This window comes from Pseudorca crassidens, chromosome 13, assembly GCF_039906515.1.
Source record: "Pseudorca crassidens isolate mPseCra1 chromosome 13, mPseCra1.hap1, whole genome shotgun sequence".
Taxonomy (NCBI): domain Eukaryota; kingdom Metazoa; phylum Chordata; class Mammalia; order Artiodactyla; family Delphinidae; genus Pseudorca; species Pseudorca crassidens.
In genome coordinates, this window is record NC_090308.1 from 12,058,658 (window position 1) to 12,082,681 (window position 24,024).

Genomic DNA, 24,024 nt, shown 5'->3' on the forward strand with positions numbered 1-24,024 from the left:
GTAAATTTGTCAGGAGCAGTCAGTAGAGAAACTTTTTAGCCTTTTTTGTTTTTTTGATTTATTCAAAATTATCTGTCAGCATATTTGCTGGTGTGTCTGCCACAGTAATAATGTAGATGTAAATGGCAGTTGCAGTATGAAAACCCTAAATGAACACTGTCTGTATATGGAAGATACATGCTGAGTTGCTCAGAAGAAACAAATGGCAAATACAAGTTATAAAAGATTGAAGAAAGGGATTAAAGCAGTGTTGAATATATTTAATCTAATCAAATAACCAATAACCAAAGGTGATAGGCTTTTTTGCTTTAACATAGTGGTGGAGAAAGGATTTTGAATCATAAAATTGCTCAGGTAAACAGCCCACTTTCTGGGTCCTATAAGACCAGCAATCGCTATTCTAGAATAGCGCTACAAAACAGAGCTTTTAGGAAGTGTTCTGCATCTGCACTGTCCAACTGGGGAGCCACAAGCACACGTGGCTACTGAGCATTTTTAAGTGGGGGTGGTGTGACTGACGAACAGACTTTTGAATTTTTAACAATTTAAATAGCCACACGTGACTAAGCAGTTCCTTACTGAACAGTGCAGATGTTGAATGAGAGGCAACATGCCGTACAAGAGCCACACCACTCATGTTCTGGAAACTTTAAAAAGTGAGAGAGACGGGGGTTATTCATACTGAAGGAGGAGAATGACAATGAGGGAAAATAAACTTCCAAAGAAATCTAAATTTGACTTCCAAGATTTTAGAGAGCCTCCTTCAAATCCATGCACGAGGGCTCTGAATATAAAAAGAAAGGAAGAAGGAGGGAAGCAGAACCCACAAAGCCAGAAGGAAAGATTCTCTATGGTTACACAGGAACTGCCACTTCGTCATAATAGCTAACATTTATTAAGCAATCAGTCCATTTTAGATATTGTACTGAGCACCATACATGTATGTTCACTTAATCCTCAAAGCAAGTCTTCCAGATAGATAGATTTATTTTCTTCATTTTATGGATAAGGATACTGGGACTTAGGGAGTTAAGTTGCTGAAATAAAAATGCATCTTCTAACTGAAATCTAGCAACAAGTGCCCTTCCTCTATGATTCAGCTGCATCCTGTATGTACTTCTGTTACTGCAATTCACACATCATACTGAAATGTAGTTTACCGGCTGTTTCCCACTTAAAAGGTAAACTCCTTGAAGGCAGGGACTGTGTTCTGTCAACTCCTTACCATCATTCTCAGCCACCTGCTCCCACCAACTTTTATGTATCAAAGCACTTGAAATATATATACTCTTCAATAAGTATTTGCTGAATTCACTATGAATTTCTCTATTCCAATGATAAACCCATGTGGTAACATGCTTTTTCCAACTCTTACACCTTAAGCATTTTTATTTGAGTTTTAGAATCAAATTTAAATCTTAGCATTAAAAATAAAGGTTTGTAAATAGTTTCAAAGAATCTGGCAAGGAACTTGGAAGTTTAAATGTCTGATCAAAACATGTAACTTTGAGCTGTCTTGTTTTTTCAGACTCAATCAAAAAATCAGATTTCCCATGCTTCTGGAAATTATGTTATAAAAATTTTAGTACTACAACTGAAATCCTACCTTACACGAAAGTTGTGTCATATAATACCATTCACCCTTACATGTTCATCTTAAAGCAGAGCTGAGTCATACTGCTTAAAGTAACTTTAAATAATAAAGCCCTGAGAGTTCCCAATCTTTTCATCTCATTTACCAATGACTTGTTTTTAGCCTTTCATACTTTATTAAATTATATTCACTCTTTATGGGCACACTGCTAGTATCTACGGGGTAAAGTGAGGCCAAGATAACCTTTGGGACCTCCCCCTCCCCAATCAGAAGGCCAAAAGAAATCTAGGAATTCCTGCCCTCAATCCAAATCCATAGCCCCACCCCCATCCCAAGAATTAATGAAATTCAACTTATAGACAAAACAGGAATAGTCACATGAGAAATGTACTCAAGGCTTTTGTTTAGAAACATTATCAGAGATGGTATCAAATAAAACTCTTTAAATACACCAAGCCCTTCTAGTTAAAAAATGATCTCTTTCTTTTCAGAAACGAGTATCACACAGAGCCTCTGCTGTTGTCTTATGAGAAATATAATTTTAAAGAATATGCAACACATCATCAAATTTACCCTTGCCTTAAATTTCCATTTTACTTTTTTTTCTTACCATTAAACCTATTTATAAAAGTAGCTATCCTAGTCCTTAAAAACATCAAAAATGTGTGTGTGTGTATATATGTGTGTGTGTATATATATGTGTGTGTATATATATATACACGTGTATGTGTGTGTGTATATATGTGTGTATATATATGTGTGTGTATATATATGTGTGTGTGGCTATATGGATATACGTGTGTATAAACATATACATATATATTCCATTTGAACATACGAAAACCCACATTTGTTGGGGAAGAAATGAAGTAGAATCCTATTTCTCAAGTTTTATCATTCCTACAAATCACCCGAGGATCTTTTTAAAATGCAGATACTGACTCAGCAGGTCTGGGATGGAGCCTGGGATTCTGAGTTTCTATCAAGCTGCCAGGTGTGATGCTGAAATTGCTGGTCTAAGGCTTTGTGTGGCTAAGAACTAATTTCTCCAAACCTGTGACTTTTTTTTGACTCTTCTAATTTCTTTTTAATGTTCACTTATTCTTTCCACAAGTTTTTACTGAAGGTATATTATGAGGCAGGCATTTCCCTAGGAGCATAAATAAGGTCTGATCTCAGCCCTCAAGGACGAGAATGGCCACTTTCCTAGGGGGAGCAGAAAAGGCTAAAGGTGTGGCTCTCGCACTGAGTCCTGGAGATAAAGAGGAGTCCACAGAGTGAAGCAGAGGAGGATCCCATCTCAGGCAGAAGAAACAGCAAGACAGGCAGTAAAGCACTGGAGGAACTGCAGATTACATCAGAATGCCGGACACATGGTGTTTGTGGTAGAGAACAGATAGGTAACTGGGGAAAGGTAAACAGAGTTATTAGATCATGGAGTCCAACATGCCACTGGTGACTTTAGGAAAAGCAACTTTAGTGGACTGGTGAGGTCACAGCAGACGACAGTGCACTGAGAATAAAAGGAAGAAGAAATTGAGACAAATGAAAACTCTTTCCAAAGATGTTGCTCTAAAGCAAATAAAGAGACCAGTAACTGGAAAAGGACAAAAAGTCAAGGGCAAGTTTTCATTTTTTTAATAAATGTGAGACACCTGAGCACATTAAACAGGAAAACTTGGGGTCAATGAAGAGAGAAGGTTTAAAAACACAGGAAAGAGATGATACTTGACGAAGTGGTGTCCTAAGTAAAACAGGATGAAGAGAATACCAAGAAATTCGCTTTGGACCTAAGGAGTGACACTTCGTCCTAAGACTAGAGAGTAAGGTTTCTAGTCCCAGCACCTCTGAATTTGGAGGGAGAATTCTTTGTCGCCAGAGGGGGTCGGGGTGCCGCCCTATGCACTGTGGGACTTTCAGCAGCACCCGTGCCCCTCATACTCACTGAATACCAGTAGTAATACCAACCGCAGCCCTGCTGTGACAACCAAAAATGTCTCCAGACATCGCCAAATGTCCCCTGGGGGAAGGAGGGAGCAAAACCTTCCTGATTCAGAACTACTGGCCTAGAGGCACAGACTAGATCATTTTGACAAAGCTTAGAGGGAGACTGAAACAAAGTGGTTCCCATCTACCAGTTGTACCCTGAGAAAGGAGGAGGGTCCTTTGCTCAAAGTGGGGGAAAAGTATGTATTGCTGTGGGTGAGAAAAAATTTGCAATGATTTTGTGGGGAATGGGAGAGGCACATAAGCAGGGAAACAAAATCACCTGGGTATCAGAAATATTTTCTATTCTCCTAGGCCTAAAAAGCAAGTACATTCGCTTTATGGGCTCTCCAGAAAACAGTACACAAAAGGACATGAGCTTGAATAATGCACTGAAAGATTTTTCTCAAAATAGTCTTAAAAATTTAAGGAAGTGAATCATTCTGAAAAGTGTTTTGACTCTTAGAAGAACCATCTTCTTGTTTACCAGAATAGAGATTTAGGGGTAAAAAGTGAATTGATCTTTTTTTCAGAATATACAATCTTATCAAAATTTTGTAAAGTCTTCATTAGGAAGTCTTCTGTTTTATTTTCGCACTCCTATCCATTACAACCAATACTTTTTTATTTTAAGACACAAAAATAAAACAATCTAATATTTTAAATGATGCATCACCTTTGAAAAACTGTCATGTTAACTCCCATATGCTGGGTATACTCCACATTAATATTTGTGCTCAGTGTAGAGAAAAATTTAATATTTATATCTAGGTCCCCAAATCTTAATTACTGCATACTTACAAAGTGACTGGTCAGAAGATGTTGTAACTAGCTACCTCACTTAAACTTATCTTCTAAAAACAGTCTTTATGACTTGAAAATCTGGTTTATGTTTTAACAACCTAATTTTCTGAAAATGTTGAAAGTATACTTTTCACAGTACACATTAGGCAGTTGCCCTTACACAAGTGAAAACAGGCCAGATGTATGATAATACCTCCAGTGTTTGTCAACATCATTTCCAAGGAAAGTAATCTGCAAAGAAATTTATCTCACTTAAAAATCTCCCCAAAATATGTATTTAAAAGATATGGAACTTTGTCCCAGAAATTTTTCTCTTTTCCTTTTCCTGGATCCATAAACTTATTGTAGCACTTCCATGCGCAGCTAAGAGAACCGCAAATCTCCCTCAAGAGAGTTCAGCTCAACACAAATATCTAGCACATTAAAATATGCTCAAACAATAATTCCAGATATAATAGGCAAAGATTCTCATCTGCTAAAATAAACCTCAGCATAAGCATATGTTCAGAAGTATGACTTTTTTCAGCTAGAGAGAAGCCACGGTGGTGGTTATAATCTCACTATGGTTATTAGTCTCACTGCCTAAACAGAACTCCTCTGGGCTCCACAACCATCTGAAGTTGGTCTCAATACTGAATGATAAGCACTTTGGATATGTTACCACTTCTCTTTCAAAGAAAGAAAATTCAAGTTGGGTTCGTTTTCTCATCTGCTACATGTACTGATCAAAGGACAAAAAATTAAGCTGAAATTCCATATTCTAAAGACCAATGTGAACATCATCTTTCAACTGCATTTCTAATTTGCAACATGATCTGCACACTTGAGGCCTCTATAAGATGAGCTCTGATAACGGGCATTATATCATCAGGAAAAGCCCATGCACTTCACCCAAAACTGACTACAAAATGGTGCGTAGGCCATTTTTCTCTCTTACCAAGTGAGAAAGAATTTACTGAAGGCAAACATATTCGTACAGCAATCAGGGTTATTTCTAAAGCTGTTAGGTTATGTCTTTATTCCTCCCAAAGGAAATGGAAAGTGCACATGATTTGGAAACATGTTAAAAGGTATAAGAAAGAAAGAAAAAAAAAAAGGTATAAGAATTGAGAAAGGGAATGTTAAGTGTAGTTAAAGAACAACCTAGATATAAATAATTCAATTATGCTTAAAAAAATTTAAGGATTTCAATACCTGGCCCACATTTTAAGCTACTGATTAAAAAAAAAACTCTTGTTGTCTATTTACTGTTGCAAGTTACTACTAAAATCAAATTCCTTCAAAACCAACATTAAGCAAATAAAATTTCACTAGACACTTCAATCAACAAAGTACTGAGTTCAGTCAAGTTCCAAAGTGGACAAACTTCTGAGACTTATTTTTCTTAATATAAATTGGATCCAATCTCTGAGGGTGCTCAATACTAAAAAGTCAAAAAGGCCATAAGCACTGATTTCCATGACTCATAATCTTAAAATATTTTATTCTAACATATTTGGATTACATAAACATGAAACCTTGACATAAAGGTTAACTTTCTCATTTCAAAAAGAAATCTGGGTATATTTAGGTGCTGAACAATGCTCGTCCTTTTCTTAAACAACCTGTGTTGGCCTCTCACTGGCTTTATTTTCTGTGGGAAATAAGGCAAGTATGCTAGTCCTAATTTTATTCTCTTTTTCTGAGTTCTTTTCAATTTTCCTCCCCCAATGTAATTAAAAAAAACTGTCCCCTTAATATTTAAAAAAAAGGTTTTAATATCAGAAACAAGAATTAACTGGGTTCAAAGGTCATGCCTTAGCATGTTTCTAATAATTACTTATAACAATTTTATTGACAAGGTTAAAGTAAACCTAAAACAAATGGCAAAGGATGTAATTATTCCATTTAACATCTTCATTAAGGATTCTTTTCCCTAAAAAGTTGAAAATAAGGCCAAAACACAATTGGGGCATTGTGACATCTATAAAATTAAGAGTCAGTAAATAATCTTAACTATATTACTATTTTTGTTTTACAATACTTAAAAGAATTCAGGAACAGAACACTTAATTAAATTATGCAAGATGTGACTGCATCTCAAGTGAGGTACACACAAAACAATATTAACTGTGAATGCTGTTAATCAATGGAAAGTAACATCATGTAATGTCACCTTAAGAACTAAAAAACTATACACTGCAAACTGAGAAGATGCTGGGATAACTGTTTAAGAAAGGCATACAATTTTAAATGGTAAAATGCTTCAGGGCCAGAATGAAGAGGTTTCAGTTCTAATGCTAATAACTGTGACTAGCACTGGCCACCTAGAGAAATGTGGAAAATTCGTGGCTTAGCGAGAGTCCCTGGATAGATTAATGGTACCTGACATAGCTGGACCTGTAAAGTATATACATCTTTTGAGGGAAGAAGGAAAATGCTGGTACACCTTCCATATTTTTGAACCTTGCTCTAGGTAAATATTAGAGTGCTAGCACAAGGCAACAAATTCCGTTACTGATGGGTATCACAAAGCTAACTTCCCCCAGACTCAGGGTTCTTTCTACTGTGCAAGTTATAGGAGAAACAGCACCCTAAAATATGTGAGTCACTCTCCTGAGGCTTCAAAGATTTTTAATTAAAGATGAAAGCTATAAGCTCAGAAGAATATCAGAAAGCCAGAAGCAAGAACGGTACTAGGGCCTCAGCACTCCTGTTAACAGAAGTGAAATTCCAGATCATAAAATGCTTAGAGAGCAGAAGGGTGTAGGAACAATCATGCTGGCGCAAAGGCATTGAGAACGTTATTAATTCTCATTTACTACGATAGGTTGTAATACTAAAGAGGGCCCAAGGGTGTACATCAGACTCTCTGTGCAGGACCACCCATGAAGTGTTCTTTCCTGGGTTAAATTCCAAAACCACATAAATGTCTGGGTTTTTTGCTTGTTTATCATCATCCCAAGAGGTCTACTGCTTGGGTTTCAAATATGTACTCTAAATACATGATGAGACAAACGTACTGTTTTTATTTTTATCAATCCATTCTAGGCAGAATGGCTCAATGAAATCATGTACTTCACTTTGTCTTTGTTTTTCTTGCGGTACGCGGGCCTCTCACTGTTGTGGCCTCTCCCATTGCGGAGCACAGGCTCCGGACGCGCAGGCTCACGGGCCCCGCCGCTCCGCGGCATGTGGGATCTTCCCGGACCGGGGCACGAACCCGTGTCCCCTGCATCGGCAGGCGGACTCTCAACCACTGCGCCACCAGGGAAGCCCTGTACTTCACTTTGAATTAATCAGTTTGATAAAAAGGAGTTTAGAATGGTGGTTCATAAATTAGAACATCCAAGAGGACGCCCATAAAAGAGCCTTCAAAACATTTACGAAAAAGTAAAAGAAGAAAGTTTTCTTTTTGGTAGAATACTGAATATGAAACAAGTCAAAAGGCCAAAAAGGGGCACATGCCTGCCCGCTGCTGTATCCCTCTCACTCATCTCACATCTCTGTCTTCTCTCTGAAGTCTTTCTTATTCAGTCTCAATTAACTTCTGGTGTCTTTGAAACCAGCTGGTGCAAAGAAAGAAGCTGAAGAAAATCCACCAAGTGAACCATACGACTGATGCTATTGAGCGCACTGGACAGTAATTTTAGAGAGTACTATTAGGCTACAATAAATCAGAAGATGAATCATAACTCAAAAATCATTTAAAGCTACTTTTTTTTGTTAGCCAGCTATCAGAAATATTACTGCTTTAAAAATTAAAGGCTCTTGCTCGCTCTCATTCTCTGAGAATACATTTAGTACCGAGTACAAATTAATTTCCAGTTGTTGGGGCACTTAAACGAGTCATTTTTCTAATAAAGACTGAGTTGGCCCTGATGAGACTATATCAGCCTTTAAAGATCTAATTAATTCCTAGGAACTACAAGTTTGCTAAGCATGTGTGAGACTCAAAGCAGAGAAAGATATTGCTTTTAAGCTGTCTGATTCCTGAGAGAATATTCAAGTACAATCATAAAAAGATCAAAAGAAAATCTACAAAGCTTGCTAAAGGTTGAGAAGGTGATATATACACATATGCATATACATATATACATGTATGTGTATAAATTGTATTATAAATTGTATTAGATTATCAGAAACCGTTTTGAAATGTTAAATTAAAAATGTAAAGTCAAGAAACAAAAGCAAAGACTACTCACTAACAGAAAAAATATATACCATTAAAAATCAACCTGGCTCAACCACTTCCAGGCAGAAGAGATGCTTTAAGATGCCAAAGTAGGTATCTGACAACAAAACACAACAAATGGCATTAAGTAGTCAAGAGCGACTTTCTTTTTCCACCAGACCATCAACCACTGGAGTTAACGACAATGGACAGAGAGCTGTCTAAACTGCTAAGAACAAAGGGAAAAAGTAGCAAAGTATTCCTCTGGAGAAACTGAGAAAATCACACCTTGAAAGGACTCAATGACAAATCACAAAATGTCAGCCTTACTCAACTCTCTGGACTTAGACGTCATCCTGATTTCAAGACCTGGTTATACTATTCCTATGTGCTCTGAAAATCATTTCCATCTGATGTTTAGTGCTTTAGAAAAGAATCAAGGCCATACCCTCATCTACAACCCTTGGATAGTTAGAATAATCACATAGCTGGAGGCTCATAAGATCCAAAGGCTAGTCAGTGCCTTTATTCTCATAGTTTCTCAGGTGAATCCTCCATTCGAATTTTTCCTTCATCCATAAACATTCCCACATTCCCTACTTTTACTAACAGTTAAATGAAAATGCTGCTGGTGTAAGGGAAATCCTTTTTTGGCCCTTTGAAAATGGATACTAATTTAAGAAGTCACTCTTTGTCTGCCATTAATTAAAATGTACACTACTGAGTTTATCTGCTCAGAGTATAGAAGTCATGTTAGGAAGAAAACTTTCAACACAGAGCTCAAATTAAAACAAAGGCTTTGAACTGTGGATCTGGAAACAGGTACAGTTTGTACTTACACCTCCCTATTTAAAGTACTCCATCTACAGCATGTGGCAAAGAAAAAGTACAGCTGTAACACAGTTGAAGGGACTGCCAAATCCCAAACTTAGCTCTCTACATCAAGGTAACAATTAAATTTTACATTATCCCCTGAAGAGTCTAGCTATTATTTTTTTTAAAGCTCTGATGAGAAATTAAATTACTGCTTTACATTTGGAAGCACAGGTGACTACAGTTATTGTGGCATTTCATGGTTTCCAATGGAACCAAGATCCCTACTGTGTCTTCCTAAACTGGTTGCTATGAATGACTAGATAGTCCAGAATGGACAGTAACTTCACTTCTCTCTCCCAAGTATATAATGTCTTTTGAGACCTCAAATTTTATTTGACAGACTTAATTTGGGATAAAATAACTCTAAATATGCTTTTCAAATTCTCAGTGTCATATAGGGAGGTCTAATAAAAATTTTTTAAAGCATTTTTCTAAATGATTTGAGTAAGACAATTTTTCCCATACAATGGATTGAGTCGGACACAATTTTTAAAAAGTAATTTGTTTATTTCAGTGATTAACAACTTTTCTTTTCTCCCCCACATGGCTGCATGGCGCAGCTTGTGGGATCCTAGCTCCCCGACCAGGGATCGAGCCCTCACCCTCAACAGTGAAAGCGTGGAGTCCTAACTACTGGACCGCCAGGGAAGTCCCAACAACTTTCTTTTTAGTATGAGTGTACTTATGAGAAAAGTATAAATCTTTTTTTTTCATTTTAATCGAATCATCCTTTTTCAAGTCCCATGGAAAAATCTCTACTCTTAAAACTTGAGTTCCTACTTTGCTGAATAAGAAAATGAGGAATACTGTGTTTTCACCATTAAATTGTTACTATCTGGACATATTTGGACAATTAACAAAAGGAAGGAAGCCGTCTAATTGTTCTTCCTGAAATTAGATCACAGCCATCTCTTTATTACCAGCAAGCCAGGTACGCCAGCAGGCTTGCCACTAGCCTAACAAATCAAACTCCCATTTAAAGACTGGTACTGAGGACCAGAAACACAAATACAGCTCGAATAACGAAGTAAGCTGTAGAGGTAGAAAAAAACACTTCAGAGCTTTAAAGTTCCAAGAACATATAACTCCATCCCATCCCCTCTCCCTACTCCCTGATGTGAGGTTGTTAATACTCAAATCTGTATAAATTATCCCTTAATTATTTACAATTAATATACAACAGTGATTTGCATGCCCCCAAAGTCTCTATTAGCCACTTTGGACAATTATAACAATAGTGAACACCCAGGTATACTACATGTCAGGCAGTGTTCTAAGTGCTTTGGTGCTCTTCAAATGAAAATCAGGAGAATTCTCCAAATTTCTACAAAAGTTATAGGGGACCTTGTTAAAACACCTATTTAGTAAAGACCTATATTTTTATACAACTTGGATTCAGTCAGCTACAAAGCCAATTTTCACTCAAAGATTTTGCTGGATAATTGTATGAAAAAATAGATATATTAAGGTTATGCTACTAGATAAATAAAAATAGTGAACAAATTGTTAATTTATTTGGTAAATGAAAAACCTATTTCTAACAAACCACTAAAACAGCAAAATGATAGTTATATCACTTGCTTAACAGGAAATTTTAATGAGCAGACAAAACAAATGCTAGTATACTATAAAAAAGAAACAATAGAAATGAAATGGAAAGACACATTGCATATTTTCAGTGTAGCTGTATTTAATGAAGTCCAAAAAACCTTCACTTTTAAAAGTCAGCATGAATTTTTTTAAGTGCAAGAATAATTTTCAGTAAATAGATTCTTTGCTACATAATGCCAATACTTTTGGATTTTCTTTGCCGATTTGTTAGTTGAACTATTACTAAAAAACATAAAAGTATGGGCATTACAAATTCATGTTAAAAGCTAGGCAGTGGCTATCGTATTTAACAATTTGCAATACTTGTATGAAGGTTGTAAATTTGTTTATAACACCCAAAGTAATTTACAAATGGAATTCTATAAAGATGTGTTTCATCACTCTAAAATGTGACTATCTTTCCCCCCTGTATGTGTGTTTTAAACTGTTCCAAGTGTATTTACGTAGATCTTAAATAGTTACAGAATCCAGTCATAGGTTGTTATGAAATGTGTCCTCCAAAAACATATGTTTAAGTCCCAACTTCCAGTACCACAGAATGTGACCTTATTTGGAAACAGGATCATTATAAATATAATTAGTCAAGATGAGGTCATGCTGGAGTAGGGTGTGCCCCTAATCCAATAAAACTGGTGTGCTTTTAAGAAGAAAATTTAGATACAGACAAGCATAGAAGGAAGATGATGTGAAGACACATGATGGAAAACAGCCATGTGATGACACAGGCAGAGACTGAAGTGACATATCTACAAGCCAAGAACAAGGATTGCTGAGAACTTCCAGAAGTTGGGAAGAGGCAAGGAAGGATTCTCCTCTAGAGCCTTCAGAGAGAGAATGGCCCTGCCAACACCTTGATTTCAGACTTCTAGCCTCTAGAACTATGAGAAATTAAGTTTCTGTTGTTCTAAGCCACCCACTTTTTGGTATGTTGTTACAGCAGCTCTATGAAATTAATTATACAGACCATATATTATAATTAGAATCTACCTGTCCAAAAGAGCATTTTTTTAAACTAAGGCATAGCTTTTAAGTCAGCAAACCCAGGGTTCAAAGACCTATGCAAATCAAAGGCTGTGTGACCATGGATTTGAGTTTGCTTATTTGTAAAGAAGGGAAAATGAATCCTACCAGTGTATTTCTGAAGATAAATTATATAGAATGTCAATGACACAGAGGTTAAAAATTTTCTCTGTCCACTCTCAAACCCCTCTCCCTGTAATGAGAATGTATTTTAACATATGGTCAGACACTATTTGGCTAACAATTCAGAAAGTAATATGATAAAAAGAGGACTAATTCAAATATTATTAAATAAATTTTATAAAAAACACTGTCCTAAATGAAGCCCTGATAGCGTTACTACTTAGAAATCTCTAAATCTTTACCCTGGGTATGACCACAGTGCTATGTGGTGTGCTGTTTTTCAGAACCTTCTAAGAAGGTAAATGCTACCCTATGTAAAAAGGCTCAACGTAGTTTCAATAACCAGAGAAGGTCAATTCTTAAACAAGTTATCTTTTATACTTTCAAAGGTTATTTATTTAATACAAGTCTTCTGATTTTACTAATATTCTTACTAATGTGTAAACTGACCCAAGTTCAGTAATAAACACAAGACTCATGTCATTAAAAAGCGACTGTTCAAATGCAAGAACTTTTTATTTCATGTAATAATAACATAAGCAAATAATAATTAACTTTGGCAAGATTAGTAGAAATAGAAGTATAACTCACAAATACGATAAGCATGTTCCCCTGATGTGTGGATTAGGCAGTAATATGGCCACAATGTTTAGAATCATCTGTCCAAAGACTTTGGAAAAGGTGATCAAAGGCCAGCACCATGACATGCTGTGGATTAAACCTCATATGAACCTAAGTTTAGTGACTTGAAGAAAGCCTAGAATCAGGTTATATATTCTAATAAAGTAAAATAACTGTAAATTATTCACTACTACCAAAGACAACAGCTAACCTCCAGACTGCTTGAATTCAAGTGGTGAATAACGACTAACATTGAATGCTTACTATGTGTAAAGATAACTTTACGTATTTCATTTATTTCAAGCCACGGAATATTCCTAATATATGAGTTTTATACACAAGAAAACTGAGTACTAAATTATGGCTAAATATACAGTGTATAACCGCCACATTTTAGAAAGGAGCTGCCAAAGCCACAAAAGTATAAATGTGGAAGCTACCACTGGCTCTGCTTTACAAGTATTAAAACATTTTAAAGAATAAAAAAGTTTTGAAATTTTATTTAATTCGTGGGAAAAGGTGTTTTCAAAAAGAAATCTTATTTAATATCAATGCAACACAAACCTGCCTCCAAAGTAGCAAGTTATTTAGAAAGTTAACAATATTATGCTATGGTATCACTTTAAGAAAAAAAACATATCCTGAAAGTAGGATCTAAGAAAATGAAGCTGAAGTGAATGTTCAGACACTGGAAAAGAAGACAGCCCCAAGTACACCTGTACCAGCGAAAACATAAGTTCAGTGTTGCACTGCACCCTTACCCTATAAGGATAAGTCTGGTATGCATGTTACGTTTTTCCGCACAAATTTATTTGCCTTTTCTAAAGAGAAGAGGAACTAATAGTTGGTGAACCTCTGCCACATGTGCCTGGCACTTTATTAAGTGGTACATGTTAATTTTTTAATCTGACAGGCCTGGGTTTCAATCTTTGCTCAAATATTTACAAGTGGTGAGATCTTAGGATATTAAATTCGTGACTCAGGTTTCTCTTAGTAAGAGATATTAAAGCAACAACTACCTCACAGGACTGTCAATGAGAATTATATTATGCAGGTAATAAAATCATCCCAGTTCTTGTCACACAGTATATGCCTATTAAATATTAGCTAATATTATCATTTTAAAAAAAAAAAAAAAGCAGCGCTTCAGGCCAGCTTTTAAGAAATGATGCTTCAATGCAGTCTGAAGACATATATTTAGAAATGTTAGTTTTGAAAACCCAAAGGCAATAAAACCTATGCTCTCTTAAAAAGTGTTCCAATATTGTTAGCCTTTCCCTCTGTTCCTCCTGCTTCCTCAGCTGGTCTTTTACAGAAGAGAAAAAACTTATTTCATTGACTCAAGGTACTTAAATGCTGGAAACGACCTCAGAAATCACTACGCAAAGGAGTAGCAAATTGCTTTCACCAGACAAATCCAACTGATAGCCTCTTCCTGGAATGATAGGTCAAAAAGGAGGCTGGGAGGTGCTGTGATGAGAATTCTGAGAAAGGCAGAAAAATAAGATAAAACAGTGACAGCCACCCACAGGCTGAGTGATAGTGGTGGGAGGTGGGAGGACAAACAACACAGGTCAACCAAGTGCTACATTCTGAAGCTGCTGTGCGAGCTTAATACGCTCATTAAACTAACTCATTTAATTCTCACTAAAGTCAGGGCTCAAGGTTACAAGTTCCAGGCGCACTCTCTACCACCTACTGGGCTCTGCATAAGCATGCCCTCAGCTTCCTTCACTGCAGGTCAGCCTACTATCCAAAGCACCTCACATTGCTCATACAATATAAAGTTAGCCCATTAGCACCATTCTACCCCTTGATATACTACACATATTTTACAGATTACTTAGAATATTTGTTCTATATCTTGACTAGAACAAGGCAGAGTAATTCTAAGTACATATGAGGTGAACAGCCCCCTGGGGGGGGGGAAAAAAAGATCTAAGTAGAGGGGAAGAAAAATGTCTGAGCAAAGCTCATGCCAAAATAAACCACTGACTTGCATTAGTCTTTGATGTGCAACCCACATCTAAGTAGTCCTACTAGTAACATTACTCCTAATCCCTGATAAGCTTAATGCTTGCAGTTTTGGTCCCAAAGGGACCCTTTTTATAATCAAAGCATTTAATTACATGATACATCTAGTAAATTTTTCTTTGAGGTATCCAATAACAAAGTTTCACCTGGGTCAAAAATACTTCCAACAAAACCATCTCATATGCGTCATCCTTCCATCCCTTTCTTGCTATAATAATTCATTTTTAGATTAACACTTGAATTTAAAACATCCGTGATGGACTTCTCTACTTTTTATTCACCCTCCAATACCAATTACCACAATTAACTGTATACTTTATTGAAACACTAAAAATAATTTTGTATCACTATTTTAAAAAAAAACGTAAAAAAATCTCAAGTGTATGGTACATTAAATATTTGCATATTTTAACATATCTAAAGTGGTGATATGTGGAAGGTGTGTGTGTGTGTGTTGGTGTATGAACATGAATACCTCCCCAGGAGATTCTGTATTAGTAAGTCTGTGGTGACCATCCCCACCCCATATTTTCAAAAAGCTCCACAGGTGATTCTTCTGTCACACATTTCCTGGCTGAGAACCACAGAGAAAGTGTATTTCATATAGCTTTCAATACACATGCCCTCATTTAAAGTATGCTCCCAAAGAAAACAATTTCTGCCATTAATTTTAAATTCTAGTTCTAGAAAGTTTTGCTGGATCAAGGTATCTTGTTTTTAATCTCCCATTAAAAAGTGTAGCAACCTGACTTTTTTTTTCAGAAGTAGAAAATAAAATTTTTAAAGCCTACAACGTAAGTTAGTTTAAAAGATGGTTCCTATAAAATCACAGCATCATCAATTAAGCAAACATTTATAATTCTCTGCCACACTAATATTTATGATTTCTTACATAATTTTATTTTGCCTATCTTAAAAATGAATATACACTTGCTCTCCTCTTCTTATGTAAAATATTTAAAGAGTAAAATGTTAATGCTTTTTTTCTTTGAAAGAGTTAAAAGCCCTTAAAACATCTTATTAATATAGCACCCAATAATAACGATGAAGGCACATAAGGTACAACAAAATTATTTTTAATCAAATGTTAAATTTTTTTCATTAAATGTTGTGCCCATCTAAAATATATACAATGACAAAAATAAATCAGAATTTTTCTAAATCACTTACTAAGGGAATATATATATATGGAGTGTATATATATATATATATATATATATATATATATATACCAAAGAAATACCATATTTCTTTGATCCTAAGACACATTTTACATTTTGACATTTCTGAATTACAAATGTGTCTTATAAATCGCTGGCATGTCATATTGGAAGCATTTAAAAATTTCTGAACGGTGCTTCTTACAATCAATGATACGTTAGATCTGATGAACTAGTGTTTATAAAAAAATACTTTTTCAAATTAAAAGAGGTAACTTTCTTTTTAAATGTAACGAACTGTGCCATTCCCAAAACAACCCCAAATTTGTGAAGAATGGCCAATAAATTTGGTGAAGCAACTAAATTACCAGAACAAAAGCAACTGCTCTGGTAAGAATGTAATCGTTTAAATAATAAACAAATTGTATTAATTAAATATTATATGAAGTCATTTCCAGAGTTTTAAACAAATAATTTTATACTATTCCATCTTCCAATGCTTTCTAAGTATGCTGCACAGCCTACACATTGAAATAAAATTAAAATAAAGGAACATTCCACCTATGATATGCTGTAAAGACTACCTTGCTTTAAAATAAGTTTCCATCTACAATATAAAATGATCAAAGTACAGTATATGCATTCATGCTAAGAACAGAAGCCAATGTTTAATGAAATGTTTAAACACAAAAAAAATTTAGAAATTAATGTCTATTAACGCTGCAATCTACTAATACCACACTAAGTCCTATCATTCTCTCTCTCTAAAATATCACAAATCAAAACACTATGTGACCTCCTGTCTAATGTAATTACTGCCTGCAGCACTTCAACTGTTTTATTAAAGTATTTAGGTACTCCTTTCATATTTCTAACTGCTAGCATTCTAGCGACAGCAGTACTGTGATCAAAAGCGTCAAAAATGTGATAGGTCTTATGTCAAACTTAGCAAAGTAAGACAATTAACTTTTCTCTCCACCGTTTAAAAAAAAAATAGTGAACGTAAATATCAATTTTGGAAATTCAGTATGAGGATGAATAACATCCTTTCACTCAAACATTACACAATACAAGGATAAAGTGAGCCTAACTACACATAATTATTTTTTAGCTGTTTTAATTAAGCATGTCAGACATTTCCAAGATGGGTTTCTAGGAGACAGTACTGACAACTGATTAGGTAACTTCTACCATCAGAATCATCAAACAAGTGCAATACTTGTACACATTTTATTTTCAAGTTTGCACCTGAAGGTCCAAGGGTGATAAAAAAAACTTGGGATCAAAAGTCACTGAAAAGTCTCACTTTCTTTTTTATTGCTACTTAATCCAAGTGAATGTCACTTAATTTTGATAATGATAAATGTAACTAAAGTAGTTTGAGAGAAATCTCAGTTAATGTAATTTCCTTAAGGACAAGGCTAAATCTTTCCAGAATATTAAAACTTTGTACCAATGTCACAGTTTTTCCCATTACCCCAAGGAAATGATCTGAAACCAACTCGAAATTATTGGACTGAATTCAATTACCCTAGAAATAAACACCAAACTCCCCCTCTCATCCACTTTTCCAAAAAAACAAAATAAGTAACGTACTATTTCTATTTCAGAACCTACAAGAAGAAAAGACTTTATTTTTGGCGAGAATCCTTAAAGATCTATAGATCATCAGAGGGAAGCAAAAACCACCCAACGTTCAATGGCTGGCGTACTCCATCATTTCTTCTGGTGTGGGGTGGGGTGGGGGGGCTTGACAAATGTAACTTAAGAGTTTTAGGTAAATAGAACCAATGAGGAATTACTGGAATAGGAGACAAAGCAACTGTTCATGGGACCAAATGAAAGCCATCATTAGAAACGGAAAAACACCAATGGTTTTATATATATGTGTATATATGTAAAACCCAAAGGAGAAACAAACAGCAAATAAATGAAAAGCAAAAGCAAGAACATAATAATAATAAATAAAACAGGAAACTTATCCCCAACTTTTCTGCTACTCCGTTTACCTTGGAGGCTAATCTGAACAGCATTATGCAGAGCCTACAAAACACATGACGGACACATTGTTTCTGGTATACAAGTTAATGTTTTAAAATCCACCAACACTACTCTACATTTTGTGCAACTGAGAAATTCACTTCAGGCAAGTGACCAGTAAGTACTTCAGTATAAGCACTATCTATGCAGAATAGCAAATAGTGTGAAACAAAGCAATGCAAGCATTTACGTGGAATTCAGCTTGATGCTAAATCTGGCTTCATGCTTAACTGTATTAAAAGAGAACGGCCAAACTGCCAATGTATTTCTTTACAGTATTTCTTATTTTACCATCATAAAGGCTAAGAGCTGTAACTATGAGCAATGTCAATTAGCCAAATTGCTCTTATTTTCTATCCAGTTTTAAAGAATATTTTATTATCTAAACTACCAACTTCCTATTTTTCTCTGTATGTGCATGAAAATAGACGTACAGAGAAAGAAAACTCTACGTATGACTTATGCAATAAATATACACAGATATTACACACATACTAATGAGACTGCATGATTTTTATATCAAAGTACACGCTTTTTTCAACCACATGGTTCTTTGTTGTTGTTATTACGAGTTAATAGAAAAATTCTGCAACAACTAAGCACATGCTGCTAATGATCCATGGTTTTAAGAATCTGTAGGTTAAAAAAATACAATTCCTAGAACACTGTTATCAAACAAATAAGTTTTATTGGCATCTAAAAACAAAATTCACCCAACATTGAAACGTACTTTAATATTTATGTTGTTTTCTTTTTTTCTTTTTTCTTTTTTACTCACTGCAGTATGAGGAACAAATCACAAACACTTACTTTGGAGAAACAGAGACCATAGTGTAGATTTTACAAAATCACTTTTTAAAATCTCTGTATTGTGCTCCTCAAATATCTAGAGCCAGTCTTTGCATAAAATATCACAGCTTTGTCTATTACCTTAAAATTCTGCAGCAGCCTAAAGATATGGATAAGATATACCACCGTTTGCTATTTTGAAATATATCTATTACCATATCCAACCTAATGGTAGTATCTAAAAAATTCTTTCTTCCATAGGAAGTCTCTGACAAGCTGTTATTCATTTCCTTGAAGTTAAAAGAATCTGGGGCAACATTTATATTTTATCAGAAAAATAAAAAAATGTTTACCTACCATGTTCATATTAAGAACAATGTCTATACAAGTCAGTTGTACAATTATTTTAAGAGAAAGGTGAACATGAACATCAGATTAACTTAATTCTGGCAGACAAAAGTGAACAACTATGGTCCAGTCAGCCATTAATCTATTACAGAGAGATGACAACTTTACAAAATGTATCTTTTACCTACTGAGTGATGATTATGTCCCCTCAGTTTCTGTGCTTTCTACCACTGGTTCACTCTCTATATCAGCAACTGTGTCACTCTTCTCCTTGTTTATTTCACTTGAAGATGTCAGTTTTTCATAAAGTTCAGGATCACTCTGCGCTGGTAAAGGTGGTGGCTGAGCATGTCTCTCGGTATTTTCACCATTAACCTGAGGCACATTATCACCTTTTCGCTGAGAAGTGGCCCCTTCAAAAAAATCAAAAACCCGAGCATGAGGAGGGGGGACCCAGGTGTTTTGAATTCTATCTCGTCCAAAACGACTTCCATTAATTTCTCTGCAGAAATCAAAATCTCTGTCATCCCTATCCCTTTGCCTCTCCCAGGGTCTTCTGCGGTCATCAAAATCTCTGTGAACTTCTTGTCCAAATCCTCTGTTCCAAGGACCACTTCTAGGATCAAACCGATAGTTTCCAGACCGAAATCTACCTCTTTCTTCATGTAAGCCTTTTGGACCACCATAGACAGGCAGAACCCGATGCTCTCTCTCGTCAAAATCTCTATGCCCCCAGGGCTTCTCTTGAGTAAAGCCAAAGTGGTCTCTTCGACCAAGATGATCTATGCCTGGCCTCACAAGATTCTCTCTAATATCTACAGGAGGTCGTCCAAAGTGATCTCTACCGTCTAATGGAGGCCTTCCAGGACCTTCTCTTGGATCTACAGGCCGTCCAACCACATCCCTAACATCCACCGGGGGAGGTCTACTAATGGTTTCCCTGGTTTCTATGGGAGGAAACCGGTAATCTCTATCTCCTTCCTGTTGAATGTTATCATTCCCAAGTGGTATCCTTTTTTCTGGATTAGCAACGTTGTCTACACTTTGTCTTCCAGGAACTAGAAAAGGTCTTTCAGGTGGACTAAAAATATCTCCTGGAGCAAAAGGACCACGGGGTGGTGGATGAAGAGCTGAATCAAGCACCGCTGGGGGAGGGAGTCCCCGCTGAGGTGGAATTCCAGGCTGCATTAAAGGGAATCTTGGTCCAGGTGTCTGTGGTATTAGTCCTGGACGAATGTCTAACATTGGCATTGCAGGCATCCTTTGATTAGAAAGATTTAAAGGGGGTAAATTTTGAGGCCCAGCTGGTGGCTGTGTTCCCAAAAGTCCAGAAGTATTTGGAACACTGGGTGGCTGTACTCCCATAAGTCCAGAATTGTTAGGTATATTTGGGGGTAGCATGCCCAGAAGTCCAGAACTACTTGACACACTTGGTGGCTGTATTCCCAAAATTCCAGAGTTATTTAGAATATTTGGTGGCTGGGCTCCAATAATCCCAGAACTATTGGAAACATTAGATGGCCGGACTCCAAGAATTTCATTATTACTTGATACATTTGGTCTTTGGACTCCCAGAATTCCAGAATTGTTCGTCACATTTGGCGGCTGTCCTCCTAAAATTGCAGAGCCACCTGAAACATCATTTGGAATCACTAAAATGGAAAGAAGAAAAATAACACAAACAATCATTCTGGTGTGAAAAGGAAACTATGTTTATAATTATTAATGCTATAATTTCCAGCAGTTAGTTTAATCAGCTACTTGTATCCCCCCAAGAATCCACAGGTACACTAGATATTAAAAAATTAAAGCTAAAATTAATACCATACGTAGTGAAATTTAATATTAAAACATAAGTGGGGCTGCTACCTAAAATCTTTACATGAATCTTTTTAAGTTAAATAAAAATATCAGGTTTTATACTGATTCTCCACCTTTAACAAAAGTCTTTCTAAAGTACAAACAATTCTTAATATACTAACAGTGGTGCCATAAAAGAAGGACTTTGGTCCTGAAGATCCAGGGGCAGGACAGGAATAAAGACACAGACGTAGAGAAAGGACTTGAGGACACCGGGAGGGGGAAGGGTTAGCTGGGACGAAGGGAGAGAGTGGCATGGACATACACTACCGAATGTAAAACAGATAGCTAGTGGGAAGCAGCCACATAGCCCAGGGAGATCAGCTCGGTGCTTTGTGACCACCTAGAGGGGTGGGACAGGGAGTGTGGGAGGGAGACGCAAGAGGGAGGAGATATGGGGATATATGTATACGTATAGCTGATTCACTTTGTTATAAAGCACAAACTAACACACCATTGTAAAGCAATTATACTCCAAGATGTCAAAGAAAAAAAAAAAAAGATGTATAGTGTAGCCAAAAGAACACTGAGCTTGCAGGTTTAAAAAATCTAAAAAAGAGAGTTTAATTCCTGGCTCTGCTACTTAAAGCCTGTGTGTGACATCATGCAAGTAAATAAACTGCTTTACGGTTGCAGGAAGGAAAAAAAAAAAAAAAAAAGGACTCGCTGCTTTCAAAACTATATTTATCTTCTAGACCTAGCTGGATATCTGGTAGTAGTTACTTATAACTAATACTTGTTTGTTTTAATCTTTCTGTAAGTATACATATTTTGTGCAATCTTATTTTGATAACACATTAAAACAGTTCCAATAGGCCAAAAACAGGAGGAGAAGGAGTCTTAATGGAAAGGTGTCAAAATCTATACTATCCTGAAGAGAATGCCAAATTTGTTTTTAACAGGAATTTTAGGAGATAAATGTTTTACACATTCATGGCACCTAAGAATTAAACACCAATATAGAGAAGTAGTGATTATGATTTAGCTATGTATCTCTGGGGATTTCTTTTTTCTTTTTACCTGATCTGGTGTTTTCACCAGAAGAAATCTGGTGGTCTATAAGATGAGGTACTTTTTCTTCAGGCTCTGCTTGTTTAGTTGGAGGATTAAAAACACTTCCAGCTGGCAGAGTGGAAGTAGCAAGACTGCTGGCAACAGAACCACCTGGCAAAACAAGGCTACCAAATCCAACATCTTTCACAGTTTCTGGAGTCATAGATAATGGCGGCTGCACTAAAGCTGTTTAAAGAAGGAGAATATATATTTCAGATTTAATTAGCTAATCAATTCATGTGCTAGGTAAAAATATTAAGTATGACCAACACTGGTCTTGCCAAAGTTTTAAATGACTTCCTATCCTCTTTCCCCAATTATTTGGTAAGACTGCTCAGTTAACATGACATATGTGAATTCTCTTCTGGTCCCTTTATTTCGTTTATAATGAAAACTAACTTCTGGCAGCTTGAGTGTTTCACTTAATGGCATCTCTGTATCACCTAGCACATTATATAATAACTGATGCTCAAAGTGACAAATGAGTCATCCTGAAGAAGCTAAATTATATTTAGAAAGCTTCATTTTTTAAAAATAGGGAAAAACAACAATTTTTAGAAATATTTTCAAGAGAAATGTTTAGTAAAATAAGGATCCATACTTAAGAACAAAATCCCAGCAATTAAAAAAAAATCATAATTTTTCAAGGATGCCAGTATGGGAATATCTAAATATAGAGAAATGATTGACGAAAACCAACAAATATGAGAGTGAAAATCTGCCCAATCCCGTTGAATCTGTAAGTACGAGGGTCTTTACATTCACTACCATTTGTCAAATGAGGCAGGAAACTCATCAGGTGAGAACTACACATAAAAAGGTAAAACCATTTCCTTTTTATAAAGATATAAAAAAGGCATAAAGAACAGGTAGAAAAACTCTTCTGTATATGTCACCTGTATGTTAAAAAACTAAGCTAGAGGAGTATAAAAATCACACACAGAATTTCTAGTCAAATTTATTTCACAACACTACTAAATCATGTACTTTGGGATTTTAGAAACTGTTATCCTCACATTTAACTCTGGACTACCTAGACAAACTGTTAGCACAGAACAGAGCTGTAAAATTGGGATAAAAATCAACCGGGATCATGTATGGGAATTATGAGAATTAGATAAGACAGTGTGAACAATTAGGGGAGCAGCTGGCACACAGTGGTGTTTCTCCTTCTCCTTTAATTGACCCTCGGTTTTCCAAAATGAACAGTGTAAGGAGAAACAACTGGGAGGGAGGCTCTAAGTAAGGTGAGTCTCTGTGAATGGTGAATTCAGAAACGGCTTCTGAACACTTTTCTAATTTTCAGAAAGAATAAACAATTCTTCCTAATTAACCAACAGTAACACAAAAAGGATTCTAATGTTGTCTAAACACTGAAGGAGAGAAAAGAGTTTAAAAATGTAAGAAAAGTGGGTTATAACACCAAAACGTAAAACTGTATCATATACACTCTCTTTACAATAAAGTCCTTTGGTCTAGTATTAGGCCAAAAACCTCTCAAAAACTGATGCAGTCATCTCAAAAGAATAGAGAAGTAACATGAAAGGCTCTTACTGTCCAAAAATGAACAAACTGAACTTCAAAAAGAAAGGTGAATGCAACCACTTGGAAGTAAAAATGCATTAATCCATAAACACTACTAAAAGTGAAGGAGAAAAAAGTAGAGGGAAGGGAGTGGAGAAGGAGAAATAAGAGAAATCCTCCCCCACCTTCAGTCACTGGATATCACAGGTAATATCCATAGAACTCATTACTCTGAAAAATTGCACTTACAGGCAAGAATTTAGCTTCTCCTGTACAACTGTACTTCAAGGTAACTAAATACTACTAGTTGATAAGAGAAAGTTTTTCTTTACAGAAAAAATCCCTGCTAAGAAATGTGGAAGGAATTACAAAATTCGGAAGGTCACCACTTTGCAACTAATGAAAAGTAGATTCAGCAATAATAATCA

The 24,024-nt window shown here is 35.8% G+C and overlaps 1 protein-coding gene across 8 annotated transcripts in view; it reads right to left on the reverse strand.

Moving 5' to 3' along the window:
- The window catches only part of SCAF8 (SR-related CTD associated factor 8), a 198,385-nt gene that overhangs the window by 101,620 nt on the left and 72,741 nt on the right, over positions 1 to 24,024 (reverse strand). For 6 of the 8 annotated variants that reach the window (XM_067701707.1, XM_067701713.1, XM_067701706.1 and 3 more), the window contains 2 exons: positions 22,040 to 22,258; positions 19,344 to 20,811 (listed from right to left, as the gene is read on the reverse strand). In XM_067701707.1, coding sequence (XP_067557808.1) covers positions 19,358 to 20,811; positions 22,040 to 22,258 — 1,673 coding nt within the window. In that variant the 3' untranslated portion in view covers positions 19,344 to 19,357. Of the gene's footprint in view, positions 1 to 18,690; positions 20,812 to 22,039; positions 22,259 to 24,024 lie in introns of those variants that run through there. The other 2 variants (XM_067701708.1, XM_067701712.1) reach the window with 2 other exon arrangements.